Here is a 23,665-nt window from a genome sequence, read left to right as displayed (position 1 = left end):
GCAGCACCAGCGCAGGTAGGCCCCTTCTACTGCATCTTTTAGCGTGCCTCCTTCAGCTCCTTTCATTGAGGAGTTACAGAGATGCTGGGCTGACCCCAGACGTTTCTCCCATCTCCCCAGCGACTGCAGAACCCTGGCTAGTATGCAGGATGCAGCCAGTCATGGGCTGGACCGCATGCCGTTTATAGGGCCGGCACTTGCCGCCCTTATCCTTTCACCTGATGAGGCATTAAGGCCAGATGCACGTTGTCCCCGGCCACAGTGTCGCCTGACTGACGAGCTTATTGGGAAGAGCTATGACTCACCGGCGCGGGTTGCGCGCATAGGCAACTCAATGTCGCACCTTATACTGTCCCTGTCACAGACCCTCCAGTCCTCTGGAGCAGACCAGTCGGCAGAAGTGCTGAGTGAGGCCTCACTGAAAGCATTTGGGTACATGACAAGGGAACTGGGGAGACTAATGTCGTCCCTGACCCTGACACGGCGACAGATATGGCTGGCTCAGTCACCATTGTCTGAGCCCTGCAGGAAAGCCCTTTGTTGTCTCACGGTGGTTCCTGGACAACTCTTTGGGCCTGCCGCACAGCAAACGCTCGAACGCAGCCTACAGGTAACGCAAACCAGGCAGCAGTTTGCTAGCCTGCGCCGTGTATCCGTTCGGGGACAGAGGCCCGCTACGGCGGGTGATACTCTTCAGCCAATAAGGCGGACCTTTGCACAGGGGTCAACAAGGCCAGAGCGGTTTCGCCGGCCTGCTGAGAACCAACCCTCACAGGGAACGGCGCACGCCTGAATATTGCCCCTTTCGGAATAGGAGGGGGCGAGGAGGTAGACAGTGACGTCTACAGGCCGGCGGTCGGACGTTTCACCAGAGAACAGCTCAATTACTGGGAAGTGAATACAGCAGACCCCTGGGGTAGTGTCAACCCTGTCAAAAGGGTACACCATCCAGTTCAAGCACCGACCGCCGAGGTTTCAAGGGGTCAAAATGACTGAAGGACCAGGGCAAGGCTCTGGCCCTACGCCAGGAGGTTCGGGCCCTCCTGGAAAAGGGGGCCCTCCAGCAACTAGGGTCACCATCACAAGACTGTGGGTTCTATACACATATTTTTTAATTCCAAAGAAGGGGGGTGGACTTCGCCCCATACTGGATCTAAGGCTGTTGAACAGCCATCTAAAGGTATTCAAATTCCATATGCTTCACACAGCAGAGGTATTACAAAGCGTCAAGCAAGACGTCTGGTTTACAACCATAGACCTGAAAGATGCATATTTTCATATTCCAATTGCACTTCACCACAGGCAATTCCTCCGCTTCGCTTTCGAGGGGAGGTCTTACCAGTTCCGGGTCCTGCCATCGGAATCTCTCTGGCCCCCCGGACCTTAACAAGATTTGCTGCGGCAGCCCTGGCTCCGCTTCAAGGCAGAGGTATGCGCATCCTTCTTTACCTAAATGATTGCCCTTGTCTGGGAACAGAGAAGCCAGAGGCATTAAGGGACTCAGCCCTGCTAGTCGCTCATGTCACCAGGCTAGGGCTAACTGTGAATTTCGGGAAGAGCTCCCTAATCCCCAGCCAGCAGACGGTGTTCATTGGAATCGAAACTGGACTCGCAGACAATGAGGGCAACCCCATCTCAGAGGAGGGTAGGCGAGATTCTCCTCTGCATAGTGTGATTCAGGAGAGGCTGAGCTCTGACGCTCAGGTCCTTCCAGGCGCTGTTGGGCATGCTTACAGCAGCTTCTTCCGTAGTCCCCCTGGGCCTTCTTTTCTTTGAGGCCTCTCCAAATATGGATGAACAGGCTAGGGTTTCATCCAAAGCACCACAGGCACAGACTGGTGACCGTTACCACCAGTTGCCTAAAAGGGTTACAGCCATGGAAGAAGCATTCGTTCCTGACTGCCGGGGTTCGTTTAGGGATCATACCTTCTCGCAGAGAAGTGGTAGAGACCGACGCATCCCTGGCCGGATGGGGGGCTGTTTGGCAGTGCAGAACTGCCCAAGGCACATGGGACCCTTGACAGAGGGAACAAAACATAAATTTGTTGGAGCTACAGGCAGTCGCTCTTGCTCTCGAGCATTTCCTGCCAGTCTTAGCAGGGAGACATGTCCTTATAAGGACAGACAACATGTCAGTGGTTTACCATATCAACCACCAGGGGAGCACAAGGTCTCTAGCATCCCTGAGGCTGATTCAGCAGCTACTCTCATGGGCCTACCCTCGGCTATTGAGCCTGAGGGCAATGCACATCCCAGGCACACGGAATGTCACAGTGGACTTCTTGTCCAGGCAACACCCCGATCCAGGGGAATGGAGGCTGAACCTAGAAGTGGTGCACGCCATCTGGCACCAATATGGCAGAGCGGAGGTGGATCTTTTCGCCTCTCAAGCCACAACACACTGCCCCCTCTGGTTCTCACTCAGGGAGTCAACAAGCCCCTTGGGCCAGGATGCGCTGCCGCATGGGTGGCCCCAGCAGCTCCTATATGCATTCCCCCCACTCCCGCTCATACTACCCACTCTAGAGAGGATTCTCTGGGAGGGCCACCAAGTGCTGCTTGTAGCCCCCAGGTGGCCAGGGAGAGTCTGGTTCCCGGTGCTATGCAGCCTACTGGACGGACAGCCTTGGCGTCTCCCTGTGCGCATAGACCTCCTCTCTCAGCTGGGTGGCCGGATCTGGCATCCGAACCCAGCACGATTGCAACTTTGGGTGTGGCCTCTGAAGGGCCTGAACCACTGCTAGGGGCATGTGACCCTGCAGTGGTACAGACTATCCACAACTCACGGGCACCTTCCACTAATGCGCTTTACGCTAATAGGTGGAAGCTTTTTATACAATGGTGCCAAGAACATGGACAGGAGCTATCCTCAGTTTTCTACAATCGCGGTTTGATGACGGACTGGCGGCATCCACTATCAAGGTGTATGTAGCTGCAATATCAGCTAGGCATAACAAGGTAGAGGGAGTTACAGTGGGATCCCATAGTCTGGTGACCCGTTTTCTCAAGGGTGCTCAGCGACTGAGGCCCCCTCAAAGAAGGATGATACCTTCCTGGGACTTGCCGCTGGTGCTGAATGCACTGTGTCGGCACCCTTTTGAACCTCTGGGGAGGTCGGGATTAAAATGGTTGTCTTTGAAGACTGCTTTTCTCCTAGCCATGTCATTGGCGAAGAGAGTGGGAGAGCTACACGCGCTGTCTGTCAGCCGGGAGTGCCTACAATGGACTTCCGATGGCACAGGGGTGACCCTGTGGCCGAACCCGGCATTTTTACCTAAAACCTTCTCTGCAACGTATGCTAACCAGCCGCTCAGTCTGGGAGCATTCGAGCCCCCAGCCCAGGGAGAGGAACCGGGGCAAGGTGACATTCTTCTATGCCCAGTCCGAGTATTGAAAGCCTATATCGAACAGACCGCTGCCCTCCAGCAGTCACATTCATTATTCATCTGCCACACTGGACATGCGCGGGGCCTGGCTTTGTCCAAGCAACGGCTATCCAAGTGGATCGTGGAGGCCATCAGCTATGCCTACTCTGATAGTGGCTTACCGGTTCCACCTCGCGTTCGTGGTCACTCAACTCTGAGTGTAGCTGGGTCATGGTCAGTACTACGCGGAGTCCCACTTTCCGACATATGCATGGCGGCCTCATGGGCATCGACTTGCACATTTGCAAGGTTTTATAGGGTCAATAGCCACAGCCACCCTCTCAAGCCATTAAAAGGGTATGTAGATCTTCTTCGTGACCCTGTTGGAATTTGTCATCCAGGTGCTGAAAGCACCGCCTCTGGCGGTCAGTAGAAATGAAATAGAATAATTGTTACGTATGTAACCGCGGTTCTATGAATTTCGGATGACCGCCAGTCACTCGGAAGGCGAACGAGAAGATTGCCAAGAGGTCACTTCCGGGGTGAGCGCACCTTAAGTACCGGGACGGGGGTCATGCGTCACCCCATGTCACGAGTGACTTTGTTGATAAACACTCGACCTGCACGTGCATGTGATGGAAATCCAAAATTCATAGAACCGCGGTTACATACGTAACCATCGTTTTCAGTGTTGATGAGAGTTTTTCATTGTTTTATAGGGGGGTGTAAGCGATGATGTAACAATAACAGCTTACATCGCTGCATCAATGCTTGAGCTGAATATGAGCACTGTTACGGTAGGTAAATCTGTCTCAAACCATCTCCTCTATCAAAGGTTTCATTGAGATGCTTTATCTTTTCCATAGCTGTCTGAACATGACTAGAAAGTCATACCCCTTTTGTACCGCTCATGAGAAATATAACCTTTGACCAGAATGTTTAAAAAATAATCTATTTTTATTACTTCAGCAAGAAACCATGAGGTTCCTGAAGTCCTCCGCCAGTGACCGCTCCAACACCTACACCACCGCTCTGCTGGCCTACACCTTCAGCCTCGCTGGGGAAGCAGACCTCCGAGCTGAGCTGCTGAAACACTTGGACAGCGTAGCGACCTCTGCTGGTAGGACACGTTGTGCAGTGTGCCAGAACCGACATAGATGAGCAAACACGTGCATCTGCTGCCTTTATCTCCTACGGCTCATGTCTTTATCTCATACGGCTCATGTTTATCTCATACGGCTCATGTCTTCAACGAGAAGATATGATCACATATCGCCAGTACTAAAATCACTACACTGGCTCCCAGTAAAACAAAGAATTGATTTTAAAATACTTCTTATTGTTTTTAAATCATTGAATGGCTTAGCCCCATCATATATCTCTGATATGATCACTGCATATACTCCAGCCAGATGCCTACGGTCCTCAAGCAAAGGTCTCCCCGAGAATCCCGAGAATAAATACTAGTTCCGCTCATGGTGCTTTTAGTCACTATGCCCCTACTCTCTGGAACTCCCTACCTTCTGAACTGAAATCTTCCCAATCAGTGAACTCTTTTAAAAACAGACTGAAAACATATTTATTTGCCTCAGCTTTTGGTTAAAATTGAAGGTCTTTCCAAGTTGGTGTGGCGACTTTCATTTTTATTACTTTTATCAGAAATTCTTATTTCTAGTACCATTTTTTTATTTTACTATTAATGTGTTTTAATGTCTATTTGATAATGTTTTCTAAAAGCACATTGGAGTCTGTGTATGCATATGAAATGTGCTATATAAATAAACTTGAATTGAATGTCTATCTCCTACGGCTCATGTCTTCTCAGGGAGTCTCCTGCACTGGTCTCAGTCCTCATCAGAGCAAGCTGATTCCCTGGCAGTGGAGACGAGTGCTTATGTGCTGTTAGCTGTTCTCACCAAACCCGCCCTGACGGCTGCAGACCTGGGCTATGCTTCCAGGATCGTCAACTGGCTGGTGAAGCAGCAGAATCCGTATGGAGGCTTCTCTTCCACACAGGTGCTCCACACACCTTTCCTTTCTAAGCTGTTTGTGTGTGTGTGTGTGTGTGTGTGTGTGTGTGTGTGTGTGTGTGCTGACGGCTGGGTGTGTGTGTGTGTGTGTGTGCTGACGGCTGGGTGTGTGTGTGTGTGTGTGCTGACTGCTGTGTGTGTGTGTGTGTGTGTGTGTGTGTGCTGACTGCTGGGTGTGTGTGTGTGTGTGTGTGTGCTGACGGCTGGGTGTGTGTGTGTGTGTGTGTGCTGACTGCTGTGTGTGTGTGCTGACTGCTGGGTGTGTGTGTGTGTGTGTGTGCTGACGGCTGGGTGTGTGTGTGTGTGTGTGTGTGTGTGTGTGCTGACGGCTGGGTGTGTGTTCTCTCAGGACACGGTGGTGGCACTGCAGGCTCTGGCTCTGTATGCCACCAAGGTCTTCAGCCCACATGGCTCCGGCACAGTGACCGTGCGGTCAGCAGGGGGCGACACACACCAGTTTGATGTGAACCAGCACAACACACTGCTGTACCAGGAGAGGGCGCTGCGCCACGTTCCTGGGAAGTACAGCGTGGACGTGAAGGGCTCTGCATGCGCTTCTGTGGGGGTCAGTGGAAAAGAACTTGTTTCTAAACTATTGATGATGGATACTCTGTCCGTGACATTTCTTCACATCTCTCGCCCTCTTCAACAGGTCGCTCTCTTCTACAACATCCCCACTCCCAGTAAACATTCAACCCTGAGCATTAAGACTCAAGCCAAGCCTCTGACTGAGGGACAGTGCAACAAGGCCGATGGGCAACAGGCCTTCAGCCTCCACATCACAGTCCAGTATGTGTGTGTGTGTGTGTGTGTGTGTGTGGGCAGCAGGCCTTCACAGTACAGTATGGAGCTCCATGCAGCGCCTGCTTCTGCTCTCTTTGACTGAACTAGTCTGACCGCATCCGTTCTAATAGTTATTCCTCCTTTCTTGTGCAGATACACATCCGTTCTAATAGTTATTCCTCCTTTCTTGTGCAGATATAACGGACCACTGCAGAGCACGAACATGGTGATAATAGATGTGAAAATCTTATCTGGCTTCACTGCTGACGCTGAAAAAGTAAGTTGTCCCTCCTACATCTGTTGCTCTGTGTGCACCATCCATAATGTTGCTGATGGAGGCTGTGTTGTGTGTGTGTGTGTGTGTGTGCACCATCCATAATGTTGCTGATGGAAGCTGTGTTGGTGGGCGTGTGTGTGTGTGTGTGTGTGTGTGTGCACCATCCATAATGTTGCTGATGGAAGCTGTGTGTGTGTGTGTGTGTGCGCGCACCATCCATAATGTTGCTGATGGAGGCTGTGTTGGTGTGTGTGTGTGCGCACCATCCATAATGTTGCTGATGGAAGCTGTGTTGGTGTGCGTGTGTGTGTGTGTGTGCACCATCCATAATGTTGCTGATGGAGGCTGTGTTGGTGTGTGTGCACCATCCATAATGTTGCTGATGGAAGCTGTGTGTGTGTGTGTGTGTGCACCATCCATAATGTTGCTGATGGAAGCTGTGTTGGTGTGTGTGCACCATCCATAATGTTGCTGATGGAGGCTGTGTGCACCATCCATAATGTTGCTGATGGACGCTGTGTTGGTGTGTGTGTGCACCATCCATAATGTTCTGTGTTTTAACAGCTTCAGGGCAGCATGTTTGTGGACCGAGTTGACAGGAAAGATGACCACATCCTTGTGTATCTGTCAGAGGTAAGGCCATCTGTAAGAATCCTGGTTTTCACTGAAACATGCTGCACCTACTTGCGCTCTGTCCATCTGATGTGATGTGTTTCTTTTGATTTCCAAACAGGTTCGAAAGGATATACCTGTTGACTACGAACTGACCATCCAACAGGATTTGCCAGTCACCAACCTGAAGCCAGCAGGGGTCAAGGTGTATGACTACTACCAGACCAGTAAGACTCCATAGACCAAGACCAGCATTACATATATGTATAATTACATTGCCATGGATACAGCAGTGCTAGTAAGCCCCTGACCAATGAAATCTCTCTCTCTCAATCAGGTGACCAAGCTGAGGCTGAGTACTCCTCCCCTTGTGCAGGTCAGTTAGTCTGCTGAGTCCTCTAAAGAACAACAACAGGTCCCAATATTCTATTTAACGTGTGTGTGTGTGTGTGTGTGTGTCCTCCCCTTGTGCAGGTCAGGGGACAGCAGAAGGAAGAGGTCATTAAGTGGAAATTATTTTGACATTTCAACTCTTTAACTTGCTGATGTGTTTGCAGTATTTATTACAGATATACAATCAATCCTAGCATTTGTCTCATGTTCATACTGTTCAGAGGATTGTCAGTTGAAGACAATATGTTTATGAAAGAATATGAATGAAAACAGTATTACCGTACATCCCTGCTGAAAAAAACGGCAAGAAACCAGCTTCTGCTGGTCTTTGCTGGTTTTCTTCCAGCTATTGCTGGACTTTGCTGGTTGGGCCACCAGCTGGATATGCTGGCGTGACCATCTGAGGAAGTTGGTCATGCTGGTGTGACCAGCCTGTCTTGTGGGATACAGCTGGTGCAAGATGGTCATGCTTGTGACCAGTCTGTCAAGCTGGCCATGCTGGTTTGCTAGAATGACCAACATAAACTGGAATGGCCAGTTAAACCAGCACTATAGACCAGCAACACCAGCTAAAATGACCAGCTTGAGGTGGTACGACAAACAAAACCGGCTGAATTACCATCATAAGCTGGGAAAACCAGCCGAATTTATGTTTTCGCAAGAGTTTTGTTGGTCTAGCAGGTCAACCATCATAGGGTGGTCAAACAAGCTGGTTAACTGGTCTTGAATTTCCCCTTGAGGATCAATAAAGTATCTATCTAGCTATCTCTATCTACTGTATCTATCTAACAAGCTGGTCAACCAGCAAACCACCTTTAGCTGGTCAGGCTGGTTTTTTTCAACAGGGATGTAGAGCTCAGCATTGTCATTTTATGAAGGAATATGGTTGAAAACAATATTATGAAACAAGGAACATTGTTATATATGGCTTCACGGCATCCTGATCCATAATATCCACAAGCGGTGATCATCAGGGACTTGAGATGGTATCAAAACATATCAGTAGCAGCTCCTGCTACGGACAGGTGGTTTTTATTATGATTTTAAATTTGCCTTGCAACTTGAGCTTAATAGAAGTGGTTGAGAAGAGAAGTGGGCAAGTGGGCCACGCTGCTGAGAAGTGGGTTTGACGTCACTTGGCAATGTTTGCAGTGATTGGTATTTTCTTCTAGCTGTGGTACCTAGGTTTAAGAAGAAACACATTAACAGCAAATCTACTCCTTCCCATTGTACTTGGTACAACTCCTTTTAACCTGGATCTTTATGTTTAACCTTCTATACTAATGAGCCCATGAGTGCGTTCACATCTTTATTTGTAAGAGAATATCCTGGGGCCCTCACCCATGACTCGTCAGGGTTGACTCGGTTGGAAATCCAATAACTGCTTTGCTGCTGTACCCACAGCTGGACACAGCATTCTCATGTAGCAACATTAGTTACATTACTGAGGCCCTCCGCTGGACACAGCATTCTCATGTAGCAACATTAGTTACATTACTGAGGCCCTCTGCTGGACACAACATTCTTATTCAGTTCCATCTCTAGAAGTCCCCTGAACATTCTAAAGGGTATGAGAGGTGGGGCCTGTTGGTCACATGGCACTCAAACTAATCAGAGGGCTGAATGTGATTGATTGGTTTGGGGCCTTTATCCAGAGGGCTGAATGTGATTGGATAAAGGCCTCGGGTGCCACATTTGGACTGAAGAGTGTATAGAGCAGCAGAATGAGCAAGAACACGGAACCATTAAAGGGATTATCATCAAGAAATACAGTATACGCTCTATAGGGGGCGCTGAGTAGAAATACAGTATAAGCTCTATAGGGGGCGCTGAGTAGAAATACAGATACGCTCGATACGCTCAAATTATCGTCGTCGCAATTCAAATTCCACTGGAGCTCCAAGTGGATTTGTACGCAGCCTTACAACACTTTACAGCTCTTCGAGTCACGGTAAAATGTAATTTTTGGTACATAGCTAATTTAGATAAACTTATGGTGTAGGTGCTAGTGTTTTTTTAGGAATCCGCTGTCTTGGTTTGTATAGAAATGAATATTAAGTGACCTACACGTAAGAGGTTGGAGTCGACATACATGACGGTTGGTAATATGTGACGTTCCTGTATATTTTTTCTAAAAAAACGAGCTATGGAAAATCCATAGACAGCAAAAATCCCATTCATTTTGCCAAACTGTAGGAACGCAACCAGTAGGGGGCGATGAGATGACTTTTCCTCCCCATGTGCCCCTGTGTTTTGTGTCTGGCACCAGAGGCAAATTAACTCCTGCAAGCTCATTTCTCAGTCCAGCAGGGCCCGTATTCACAAAGAATTTTAAGGCTAAAACAGAGCCCATCTACGGAGAGCCTGGCCACTCCCTATTAAGTCCCATTGTACCGAATTTTGGTTTCTTGAATTTCCCCTTGGGGATCAATAAAGTATCTATCTATATATCTATCTATCTAGTTCCACCAGAGTTCCACTGGGGGCGATCGCCATGAGTGAAAAATGAATGGGAGTCTATGGAGCTAGACAGCAAATTTGTCTCCTTCACCTGATTGTCTTTGAGAAATCTCAGATTTGATTGTAGTTTTTACAACAACATGGGTTATAGGTCGAAAGTACTTGTCCTTTCTATTTCTTACAGGTTGGGTCGTTGTTGCCCATAACACGCTAGCATTGTGCTAATGAATGACATCATTAACACGTTTGAAAGGCTTTTTAGAACAATTAAGTGACTTTAAACAATATAATAGTCAACAGTGTGTAGGCCTATTTTATTTGCCTCCCCTGAAATATAACAAAAAAAATATTTCATATCCCGAGAAAAGTGGATTTTGAGGGGTACAGCTCCATAGACCTCCATTCATTCTGCACTTGTGGACGAGCGCCCTCACGTGGAACCAGAGAAGGAACTGCAACCAGTTCAGAAACCGGAAGTTTCGCCTTATTCACCCGGCCGGTGGTGACTACACTTGCCATAGACCTCTCCAGAATAAGTCCCGCCTCCGTAACTTCCGTATCCATCCAACTTCCGGTCGTCAAATGTCTATGGGAAATAACATGGCATTTCGAAAGATCGTACCCGTCAGACTCTGTAGGTGACAAAGTAGAAAAAGCTGGTGGGCCGATTGGCCTACACCAGGGGTGGCCAACCTGCGGCTCCTTGCCTCCTCTCGTGCGGCTCGCGGCTGCTCAACTGATGTCACTTCTCCTTGGATTTATAGTTTTTTTTTTTTTTGAAATAGCCTATATTTCTAGTAAATGAAAACAGATAGATAGATACTTTATTGATCCCCAGGGGAAATTCAAGGTCTCAGCAGCATACATACAACACAAACACATTCTTTAACAGCAGAAGAGTAATTAAAGTATATAATATAAAAACACAACTAAGCAGTAAGGACAGTAGAAGATAAAGGATATGCTAAATATACTAAAATACAAATTATACTAACACTTAATACAATATATAAAAATATACTAAAATACAAATAACAAAATTACAAATTATACTAACACTTAATCTAAATAAATTCTAAAAACAGTATCCACATAGTGGTGATTAATAAATCAGAGGCGCTTGCAATGACTGAGGCAGGGACTGAGCCTGTGATTCTCTGTGCATAGTAAGGTATGGTAAGGTGCTCTAAGGTGCTCTGTGTGAATGAGTGTCATGGTGGTAGTGCAATGGTGATAGTGGTCATGGTGATAGTGCAAATGAGTAAGTCAACAGTGCAACAATGCAGAAATAAAGTAAAGTCTATATATCTATATATTTAACTATTTAAGAAAATGTATAAGTGTGGCCACAGTTCGGCTGTGGCATGGAGGGGGGGGGGGGGGGGGGTATGCATATGTGCTAATGTGCTAATATAGCACGCAAACAGTGAGGCATAAAGACAGTGGTACCAAACATGGAGGGGATGAAGAGGCAGACAGACTATGCAGAGAAGTCTATCTCTCCTCTTCCCTTAAGTGAGGCATTGAACAGTTCAATGGCCCTGGGGACAAATGACTTTCTCAGTCTGTCAGTTGTGCAAGGCAGTGAGCGAAGTCTCCAGCTGATCAGGCTCTTCTGTTTAACAATAGTGCTGTGGAGTGGGTGACACTCATTGTCCAAGATGTTGATCAGTTTGTTCAGGGTCCTTTTGTCAGATAGTGAAGTGATCCACTCCAGTTCAGCTCCCACTACAGAGCCAGCTTTCCTTACCAGCCTGTCAATTCGCCCCACATCCTTCTTCCTTGTGCTTCCACCCCAGCATACTACTGCATAGAAGAGGACGCTGGCAACAACAGACTGGTAGAACATCCTGAGGAGCTTACTGCACACATTGAAGGACCGCAGCCTCCTCAGGAAGTACAGCCTGCTCTGCCCTTTCTTGTAGAGTACATCAGTGTTGGCTGACCAGTCCAGTTTATTGTCCAGGTGGAGACCCAGATACTTGTAGGTGCTAACCACCTCCACATTGACCCCATCAATGTGAACTGGTAGCAGAGTGGGCTTAGACCTGCGGAAATCCACCACCATCTCCTTGGTCTTTGAAGTGTTAAGTTGAAGATGATTGAGTTGGCACCATTGCACAAAGTCCTCCACCAGGCTCCTGTACTCCTCCTCCTGCCCGTTCCTGATACACCCCACAATTGCAGTATCATCAGAAAACACTTTTCATAAGTTGATAGTACTGGCAATAGTTAGGCTGCAATATTTAAATTAAAATAATTTTACTGTCATGTTATGGATAGAAGTCTAGCCCATAAAGAAGCAGAAACATTTGTTTCTTTAGCCAGGTGTAATGCTACTGTTGCAATCAGGAAAACCCTGATGCTAAGAGTAGCCTAAATAGAAAGAGGAACACGGACATTCAAAGGGAGGATTAATCTTTTTTGTAGGCTAGCATAACCCTTCTGGTTTAACATAAACACGTTATTTTGGTTAACACGTTAGTTTGGTACTTGGTATACCAGACTTAACTGATGCATAAAGCTTCAAACCTGAACATTTCCCAAAGGCACTGACCTTCGCAAGTACAAGGTAAAGGTAGGATACATAGACGTCAGTCAGAGAAGCAGACACGGTCACATTTGACAGTCACATTGGCATCTTATCAGTTGTTACATCGGAGCATTTCTCATGCTAATAAGTCATTCAGTGATGGGGAATTTGTGATGTGTCAGATATCTTTGCGGCTCTTTTGAGTTGTGTTGAATTTTTTTTTTGGCTCTTCATGCTGGACTGGTTGGCCACCCCTGGCCTACACACTTCTGCCATCTAGTTTCCACTGGATTTTTTGATTGTCGGTGCCGTTTAAGTAGTAAACGATTATTAATGCTAACCGGGAGCTAGTTCCGATGTACGCGGGCGGAGGAGGGCGTTAGATCTTGCTCTTAACCAACCAGTCACAACCTAACTGATGGTCATTTTCACATGTGATTCATGCGTGGTTTCAGTGGTCTATAAATGTAAATCGTTTGCAAGGTTCAGCCTCTTTTCAACATGACTTAACTTTGGTTTGACTGTGCGAGTTTGTTGGCTGTTATTGAGATATTTGAAAAAGAAAGAAACTGCCAACGAAGACACTAAAAACATGACGAGATGAGATTTTTTTTTCACGAATAACAGATAATGATAAGCAGACTAGGAATCGTATTGAGTCGATAGCTTTATTTTGCATGACCTTGATCAGAACAGTAATGTTTTCAGAATGTATTAACAACCTATCAAACATGATGATTTCACGCAGGGTTAGTGCCACCTCCGTAGACAGGCTCTGGCAAGGGCGTCAGTTTGTTTTTAGAAGTGGTGGGGACAATAACCATAAGCTTGAGTGTGGTTTGAAAAGTGCGGGGTACCCTTATGTAAGCTATTGATCCATTCAACGCTGCATTACAATATGCACAACAGTAGTGTTGCACCGGTTAAGGTTTTTTAACATCCGCACCCACCCGACCTGTCAGGAGAGTTAATCTGCACCCACTCGACCCTCAAAAATATGCACTGATTAACTACCCGAACCTGACCCGACCCGACAAAAAAAAAAAAAAATGTGCCTATAGCCTAGGCTATCCTTTGCAGTTCATATTGAGGTAGAGACAATGCTTTCTTATTAACTAAACACTAAAACAAGAAGAATTTGCACTGTATGATATGCTTCAACAAAAGGCCTTTTCACACAGAGATCACGCTAAATTTGCGGGAAGAGGAGACGTCTTTTTGCCGCAACATGTGTCTGAAAACGAGGTGAAAATTTGCAGGCCTGCTGATCTGTTCACATTATGCCGCATTTTGGGGAGCCAGAAGGCAGGATCAGCTAGTAATGTGACGTGCAACAGGGGCGTGTGGAGTGATAGGCGAAGGCCTTATTATGCGTGGGCCTTCAAGGTCACATTCACTGAGAAACCGTTTAATACTTGTTACTTTCGAAATACTATAGCTCACTCCAAGTTGCATATGCATGCTGCACGTGAAAATGATCTTCTACCCCCATTGCCCGCATTAGCCAATGAAAGAAAATACACGGAAAAACAAGCGAATCAGAAAGAGCCCTTCCCAATGACGCCGAAGGGAAACTGACTACTCATGGCCTCGCCCACCTTGGCTTGTGACCGCCTACAGGAAGACTGGAAGATTTTGCGGCTAGGGGATTGTCTCTCTGCAGCTAGTAGGAGCTAACAGCAAGTTGCCAACATGGCGGAAAAAAAATCGTGCCTGTTTTATTTCTGGCAATAACACATCAATGTTGCATGCCTTGCCTTAGAAACATGAGTTGAGGAAGAAATGGTTCGGATTTATCGTTGGAACACCACCACCGAAGTAGTGCAACATTAGTTCTGTGTTCCAATCATTTCGACCACACTCACTGCCTTAGAAAGTGGTTTTGCATTGATGTTCTGAAAACCTGGTTCTGTACCGTCATGACGATCGACCACCAGCTCACAGGCTGTAAGTACAAACAAACTTTTCCACCTAACGTCTGTTACAAAATAGCATGTTCATATTCTTCACGTTAGCATGCATGAAAAGGGTACGAGCTAGGCTTAGGCTAGCCTATATTACAGGAAGCTACACCAGGCACGTAACTGAAGTGTTCTGTTCGCGACGTGTAAAATCAGAGAATGCCTAATAGGAAGGGCTCTGGTAAAATCCATTAGAGGAATGGTCTATTTTCCCGAACGTAGCCTACAGGCCACTAACACGCCAGGTGTAGCTACTTCCATTGATTAGGCCTATTGGAAGCTAATTGTTGCAGTACATAACGCGAACGGAATGCTTCAGTTACGTGCCTGGTGTAGCTACACTCATAAGAAATTGACCACACTACCCAGAGATTTAGCTTGTTGAACCTATAATCTTCAAACCTAAGCGTTAAACCACAAATAATAATATTAGCAACAATATTTTATGCTCAACTAAGTACGGGTATTGTTCTAGTCTAAACAGGGAAAATCAAAAATACCCCTGCACTATTAGGCTAAGTTGCTATCACTAGAGCTCAGGTATTTACACTTCAGTCTAATTTGTCTTCTTGCCATTATTACATTGACATACAATGATGTTTTGTTTGATTACTTGCTGTTTACTTAGTGTTTTGTATGTCTTCCAGAGCACATCCTCATGTCAGGCTACACAGCTTTCTAGCCTACATTAGGTCATCACGTTAGAAGCAAAGGTTTGTGATCTAACTTTTATTGTTGTGCTAGTTAGTTTCTAGAAGTCTTTTTCTAGTAGGCTAATACAGGTTCTTATGTGCTCGTCAATGTTTTGGAAAGTCAATTCATGGGTTTCTTCAGGTCACTTTCCACAGGTGTATAAAATCAAGCACCTCGATTATGAATGCAGACTGCATGGTGCTTGATTAATACACCTGTGTAAATGGACCTGATGAAACCCATGAATTGCATAACCGATAGAATTGATATTACTGAATGTCTTCTTGTGGGTGTGCTACTTAGTACATCATACACCTTACCACAGTCACTAAAATATTTTTGTTTCCATTGTGCCAGTACAGTTTTGTGAGATAGTGAATGTCCTGTGTACTATAAGTATATTGTAACTTGACAGTAATACACATTTATTTACTTTAGGAACCCAAACAGAATACTTCATGAAAAGTATGAGTATTGATACAAGCACTTCGGATACACCATGGGCATGGGGGCCTGCTACCTCTACTGCCATCAAGCCTGTTCATCCAAGGCCAGCTAGAAGACCTCGGGTTGATCAAGAGGAGGAGGAGGATGAAAGCGACATCTCCACAATAACACCTGATGGCTCCACCTATGGCCCAGCGCAATCAAAGAGCAATGTAATAAAATCATCACAGCCAACGAATGTGTTTTGTGTGTTGTCCCTTCGGATCCCCAGGACAATACAAGCCGAAACAACAACTCAGACCTTTTTCCCTAAATAATCCCAGCACTATCTTACAAAGGATCTGTAGGCCAGATGTCTGCATTGTCTGGCAAAAAAAGGACATTGTTAATTCTGTACATAGTTTGGATGTTCTTGTTTTGTGTTTGCATTATTTTAATAGACTGCAATATTACTATTTGTCAGTGTTTCATGGACCACCTAGCAAAAAAAAAAAAAACAGTAGACCTACTTCAACAGTATATTACACAATAGGCCTTCTTACTGAACCACCTTGCTTATTGTCTTTGCACCTTGCTTATGGTGTCGGAGGATTCATATGATTTAAACTGGCATAGGTTACATCAGTGTTGCAGAACTGTTTGGATTTACATACAAGTTGGTTCAATATTGCAAACAACTCATCTATTATATTTTACCACATCTACTTGTGGAACACTTGAGAGAGCTTGCGGACCACACTTTGAGTACCACTGCTGTATGTAAATATAATAAAAAGTTGTTTATAGAAAATTGACCTGTTTTGTATATTTGTTTTAGGAGTTTCATCAGTTTTTGTCCCTTTTAAGCTAAAGGTTTATCTTACCTTTCATATCTTCTGTCTCACAGAGGGCCATAGTCGTCATAGTCGAATGTTTAGTGCATTTTGAAGGGAGTACATTATGCTAAGGCAAACTGGTTCTAATCCTGGGTACAGGGTCATACAGACAACAGGGGTACTGGTGTTGCCCATTTTTCTAACCACATGAGCAATCTCCTTACGAAAAAGTAGTATAGGAATCTTATAGTATTTGGGACAAAATATTATAGTAATCTTATAGGAATAATTGGGACATACTGTAGAAGTACTACTAATAACTCTATAATATCCTGTAACCGCTATAGTTTTTCTATATAGTAGTCTTATAGTATGTCCAAATACTATAGTGTTCCTATAAGATTACTGTAATATTTAGTCCCAAAATACTATAAGATTCCTATAGTAGGCTACTTTTTCTGTCATACGTGACGGAAAACAACTAGAGTAGGCTAACCTGCCAATGTCAGGCTATCAAAGCCATAGTTCTCATTACCGGAGAAGTCTTGCAGCACACATTCTCTGCTTCTGTAGGCATTCTGGTACAATTCCAGCAAAATATAGCTAGGTAGGCGTGTTTGCATTTAGATCTATATATATATATATTGGGCTATGACCAAGTGGTCTTTCAATGATAGTATCATGGAATTCAAACCATAACTATCTAGCTATTCCGATAGCATTAGCAGGCTAGGTCAGTGGCTGAACTGCATTTAGGGTGCTTACCTGTGTTATGAAGTAAAATATCTACTAGGAAGATTGCAAAGACTTTTGACTGTGTAAAGAAATAGGTCTTTATTTTAAAACGTTTCCAACTGTTTATTACTTGAAAGCAAGATGACGATTGTCACAAACGTTTACCTCTTTTAGGAGAAATTTTAAGCTGACAGGCAATTGTTACCATTCTATTAAACCAACGTTCACCGACAAACGATCAGGAAGCGGTTCTTCTTCCTACTCGAATACTAGGATCAAACACATGAAGTTGTATCTCCGAAGACATTTTGTGCAACAGTTTTGACTCGAGTTTTAGCCAGGTTTTAGCACTGTAAAGTTGAATATGGAGCACAGGCAGAATCGGATGAGGACGCACTGGAGGAAGCGTCACAGTACTGTTAGCCAATCAGAGGTGAATTCATTAGCATGTCATTAATATTCATGACTAGAGGCGAAATCCAGTCGTTCCTCCCCGCCCACCTTCCCCACCAAACTAGAACAGCATGAAACAGACGCAGGAGCATTTTTTTCACCAGAACCGGCTCACAGGGCATTCATCAACACTACAGACCACTGCATCATTAATGAAGAAACCATGAGATGAGACCTTTCAGCAAGTGTGTGATTTCCAAAACCAGAACCGACTGCACTTTGGTTAGCTTGCATTTGCTTTGCTGTTGCTTAGAATGTTAGATTCTTGCGATAGATGTCTTCAGACAATAAAAAGTAATTTGGAAGGGAAATTGAAGAGAAGAGTTGCCCCCTGCATTGGCCGTGATTCCCCTTTGAAAATCAGAGGTTCACAGGCTACTGTGGCCTTGGTCAGTGGCGCCGCCAGCCGTAATCCTGTAGCCTATGCACCAGAGGTGGGACCAAGTCACTGTTTGGCAAGTCACAAGTAAGTCCCAAGTCTTAGCACTCAAGTCCAAGTCAAGTCCCAAGTGAATAGAGAGAAGGGCAAGTCGAGTCCAAGTCCAAGTCTCATCAAAGCCAAGTCGAGTCCAAGTCCAAGTCCCAATCTTTTTCAAGTCCTGAACAAGTCATCAGGTACTCTTCACTTAATAATGGCATTATTAGACTATCGATCATAATTTTAACACTTCCATCTAATCCACAGAATTTTTTTTTATAAATACAGATTAAACTACACATACACACTACACATACACACTACACACTACACACTAAAGGTGCACACTACACATACACACTACACAATACACACTACACACTACAGGTGCACACTACACACTACACACACACACTACACATACACACTACAGGTGCACACTACACATACACACTACACACTAAAGGTGCACACTACACATACACACTACACACTACAGGTGCACACTACACACTACACAATACACACTACAGGTGCACACTACACACTACACACACACACACACTACACATACACACTACACACTACAGGTGCACACTACACATACACACTACAGTTGCACACTACACACTACAGGTGCACACTACACAATACAGGTGCACACTACACACTACAGGTACACACACACACTGTGCACTACAGGTGCACACTACACATACACACTACACACTACAGGTACACACTACAGGTGCACACTACACATACACACTACAGGTACACACTACAGGTGCACACTACACGTGCACACTACACATACACACTACAGGTGCACACTACACACTACAGGTACACACTACACATACACACTACACACTACAGGTACACACTACACACTACAGGTACACACCCTACACACTATAGATACACACTACAGGTGCACACTACACACTACAGGTGCACACTACACATACACACTACACATACACACTACAGGTGCACACTACACATACACACTACACATACACACTACAGGTGCACACTACACATACACACTACACACTAAAGGTGCACACTACACATACACACTACACACTACAGGTGCACACTACACACACACACTACACACTACAGGTGCACACTACACACTACACAATACACACTACACACTACAGGTGCACACTACACACTACACACACACACTACACATACACACTACACACTACAGGTGCACACTACACACACACACTACAGTTGCACACTACACAATACAGGTGCACACTACACACTACAGGTACACACACACACTGCGCACTACAGGTGCACACTACACACCACACATACACACTACACACTACAGGTACACACTGCAGGTGCACACTACACATACACACTACAGGTGCACACTACACACTACAGGTACACACTACACACTACACATACACACTACACACTACAGGTACACACTGAGATTAACGGGCTGTCGTTCAACGATACGGGCACCATGCTGGCTGCGGGTGACGACTCGGGCGACGTGAGGATCGTGGAGGTGCAGAACGGGAAAGTTGTCCGCACGCTGCGCAGACACACAAACATCTGCTCATCTGTCGCCTTCCGACCGCAAAGACCGCAAAGCCTGGTGTCTGCTGGACTCGACATGCAGGTAAGGGTGTGTGTGTGTGTGCTTGGGTAATGCCTGTGTTCCATGTACTATGTACGATGTATAGTGAGTCTATGTAAAATGGTCTATAATTGTTGTAGCTTGTATGACATCTTTTTTATGTATGTGTCGCCGATGCTCTCTGGTTGCCCAAAGACTTACTTACACTTACTTACTTGCTTACAACCATCACATCATACAACCATCACATCAGCAGACAAATACATCTCAATGCCCACAACTCCAGAGGAACTGTATTCAACTCGACTCCAAACACGAATGATTAGCATTGGTCAGAAGAATTGGCCTGCGCAGATCAGAGCACGGGTCACTCTGCTCCAGAGTCCTGCACGGGTCCATGCCCACACCTGCCAAGTTCAGCACCAGATCCGACCCGTCACCCGTGTTAATATCAAAACCGTTTTGGTTCTCATCCGCTACCCGCCAGCACAGATGCTCAATAGCACACACAGTAAACATGCTCAATAGCACACACAGTAAACATGCTCAATAGCACACACAGTACACAGATGCTCAATAGCACACACAGTATAAACAGATGCTCAATAGCACACAGTATAAACAGATGCTCAATAGCACACACAGTAAACATGCTCAATAGCACACACAGTACACAGATGCTCAATAGCACACACAGTATAAACAGATGCTCAATAGCACACACAGTAAACAGATGCTCAATAGCACACACAGTAAACAGATGCTCAATAGCACACACAGTAAACAGATGCTCAGTATAGCACACACAGTAAACAGATGCTCAATAGCACACACCGTAAACAGATGCTCAGTAGCACATACAGTAAACATGCTCAATAGCACACAGTAAACAGATGCTCAATAGCACACAGTAAACATGCTCAATAGCACACACAGTAAACATTCTCAATAGCACACACAGTAAACATGCTCAGTAGCACACACAGTAAACGTGCTCAATAGCACACACAGTAAACGTGCTCAGTAGCACACACAGTAAACAGATGCTCTGGGAGAGGGTCAGCTATGATTGGTAGCCTCTTCATCTGTAAGCGCAGGTGTTACCTTTGCCCCTAATGTGCACGTCATGGTGTTAAACTTTACTGCTATTAGATACTCCTAATGTGCACGTCATGGTGTTAAACTTTACTGCTATTAGATACTCCTAATGTGCACGTCATGGTGTTAAACTTTACTGCTATTAGATACTCCTAATGTGCACGTCATGGTGTTAAACTTCACTGCTATTAGATACTCCTAATGTGCATGTCATGGTGTTAAACTTCACTGCTATTAGATACTCCTAATGTGCACGTCATGGTGTTAAACTTTACTGCTATTAGATACTCCTTTACCCCTCGTGCAGGTCATGGTGTTAAACTTTAAGGGCTCAACATGCTTCTACGTCAACTCCACGGCGTAGCTATGCTGCCATTCCTACAGCGTCGTGACCATTTTATGGCAACTAAACGTGTGTGTTGCAGGTGCTGCTGTGGAACCTGCAGAAGACTCGGCCGCTGTGGGCAGTGGACCTGCAGGACTCCCATGAGCAGGCGGAACAGGCGGGTCGTCCCGGTCAGCTGTTCAACCCCCCGCTGGCCCACTGCCCATCCAGTTCAACCCCCCGCAGGCCCATCCGCCTCCTCCTGTGGGGATCTGCTGGCCTGCGCTGCCGAGGACGGCCGTCTGCACCTGCTGCGCGTGGGCACAGGGTCTCATCTGGACCACCAGGGGGCGCTACAGGGCCACAGCCAGGGCGCCTCGCAGGCCCACTTCGTCCACTTCCTGCCGCACCCCTACTGGCTGCTCTCCGCCGGCAACGACGGCCTGGTGGCCCTGTGGGACGTCAGCGCTCACGCGCGCCCCCCGGAGGCCAAGGCCAGCAACAGCAGCCGACCGCCAGCCAGCCGCAGGAAAGCCAGAATCAGGCCGAAGGGCCGACGCCCACCAGCCACAGCCACGCCCCTGGGGGAGGAGCATGCAGGAGGCCCACAGAGTGCAGCCGCGGGGGAGGGTGTGTGTGAGGGGGCCGAGGCGGGTGTGTGTGGGGCAGGCCCAGGGACACAGGAGAGTACCGGACCCGCTCTCAGCTTCACACACACGGACAAAGTGAACTGGGTCTGCCCCGCCCTGCTCCAGGGCACACCCAGCGTGGTGGTGGCCGACCAGAGCGCCGATCTATACGTGTACCCCCTGACCCTCTAGTGCTGCCCCCTACTGGCCGACCAGAGCGCCGATCTATACGTGTACCCCCTGACCCTCTAGTGCTGCCCCCTACTGGCCGACCAGAGGGCCGATCTATACGTGTACCCCCTGACCCTCTAGTGCTGCCCCCTACTGGCCGATCAGAGCGCTGATTTATACGTGTACCCCCTGACCGCGCTCTAGAGTGTGTGTTTATTAGTGAAAGGTAATAAACTGTGGGCTGCAACATTCACAAAGTATTTCTAACAGAAAGAGAGGTGATGAGTCTGTGTGTGTGTGTGTTTGTCTGTGTGTGTGTGTGTTTGTATGTATGTGTGTGTGTGATGGTGATGATGATGATGATGGTGATGACCTGATATGTGTGTGTGTGTGTGATGGTGATGATGATGGTGGTGATGACCTGACGTGTGTGTGTGTGTGTGTGTGTGTGTGTGATGGCGGCAGCGGTGATGATGGTGGTGATGTCCTGATGTGTGTGTGTGTGTGTGATGATGATGATGATGATGATGATGATGTGTGCCCCTGATGGAGCTCACTGCACCTGAAGTGTGTGCAGCACGAGACTCACCTGCAGCACGAGACTCACCTGCAGCAGAACTACTGGGTCCTGGTCAGTGAATCCTGATTGGCTGGGATCTTAGATCAGTGAGCCCTGATTGGCTGGGATCTTAGATCAGTGAGCCCTGATTGGTTGGGATCTTAGTTTGGGGCAACATATCAACCCATTCAATCTTATCTGACATCACTGGCTTTGAATAAAAACAAAAACTGTGCCTCTGGCAGAAAGCCTTGTGTGTGTTATATTCTTTATGAAAGACTTGTGTGTGTGTTTGTTATATACTTTAGGAAAGTCTTGTGTGTGTGTGTGTGTGTGTTATATTTTTAAGAAAGCCTTGTGTGTGTGTGTGTGTGTTATATTTTTAGGAAAGCCTTGTGTGTGTGTGTGTGTTATATTTTTAGGAAAGCCTTGTGTTTGTGTGTGTTATATTTTTTATGATAGCCGTGTGTGTGTAGTTTTTATGTGTCTTGTGTATTTCAGTAGGTTCTTTGTTCCAGTGATGCTAATTTTGAACAGGTGTAGTATCTCACTGATAAATGATTATAAACAGGTGTAGTATCACTGATAAATGATTATAAACAGGTGTAGTTGTGTGTCACTGATAAATGATTACAAAACAGGTGTAGTGTTAGAGTGTATGTTTACTGTGTATCCATTCCATGACGAGAATATGTTCTAACTAACACACTGTAGGAGTGAGTTGAAAACGTACTCAAGTAGAAGGTTGGTCAAACAGATCTTTGCCACCATTTACTGGATTCACTCCCCCTACGCTACCCTATGCTCCGGAACAGCTGCTGTGTTCCACCACGGTACAGGTGCTGCTGTTAATTTGCATATATAAACATAAAATCTCAAAAACTTGTAATACATTTTGTCTTTGGTATGATGTCATTAATCAACTGGAGAAGTTTCATAGTGATATAAATTATTCCCCCCCCTATTAGAGTGTTGAGCACAACTTTGGCCTTTAATCTAAAAAAATAATTTAAAAAAAATATGTTCCACTCCATCCTCGGCGGAAGACTTTTAGTATATGATTCAGGAGGGTATTAGGACCAATAAAAACTATAAGGCATTTCTGTTGCAATTTTCTTTTTGGGCTAGATTGACTGGCCTAATAGGCCTATTCTAACTTTCGCACTGCACCATGGACTTCTCTTCGTCATTCACACACACAGAACTCAAACACGCTGAATTAAATGCCCATGGCTGCACATGTCATTTTACATTAAGTCGTCCACTCTCAAGTGAAGGGAATAGGCCTAC

General features: G+C 46.0%; 1 protein-coding gene across 6 annotated transcripts in view; it reads left to right on the top strand.

Moving 5' to 3' along the window:
- Positions 1–7,621, top strand: part of LOC121706377 (alpha-2-macroglobulin-like protein 1) — a 38,684-nt gene extending 31,063 nt beyond the window's left edge. For all 6 annotated transcript variants that reach the window (XM_042088037.1, XM_042088034.1, XM_042088036.1 and 3 more), the window contains exons 28-37: positions 4,085–4,162; positions 4,335–4,485; positions 5,191–5,381; positions 5,745–5,960; positions 6,048–6,184; positions 6,374–6,455; positions 7,020–7,088; positions 7,189–7,294; positions 7,405–7,443; positions 7,542–7,621. In XM_042088037.1, coding sequence (XP_041943971.1) covers positions 4,085–4,162; positions 4,335–4,485; positions 5,191–5,381; positions 5,745–5,960; positions 6,048–6,184; positions 6,374–6,455; positions 7,020–7,088; positions 7,189–7,294; positions 7,405–7,443; positions 7,542–7,573 — 1,101 coding nt within the window. In that variant the 3' untranslated portion in view covers positions 7,574–7,621. The remainder of the gene's footprint in view (positions 1–4,084; positions 4,163–4,334; positions 4,486–5,190; positions 5,382–5,744; positions 5,961–6,047; positions 6,185–6,373; positions 6,456–7,019; positions 7,089–7,188; positions 7,295–7,404; positions 7,444–7,541) is intronic.
- The last annotated feature ends 16,044 nt before the right edge of the window (positions 7,622–23,665 follow it).

The sequence above is a fragment of the Alosa sapidissima genome, chromosome 4, assembly GCF_018492685.1.
Source record: "Alosa sapidissima isolate fAloSap1 chromosome 4, fAloSap1.pri, whole genome shotgun sequence".
Lineage (NCBI taxonomy): Eukaryota > Metazoa > Chordata > Actinopteri > Clupeiformes > Clupeidae > Alosa > Alosa sapidissima.
Note: the sequence above shows the minus strand (reverse complement) of the source record. Positions and strands in the feature narration are given on the sequence as shown.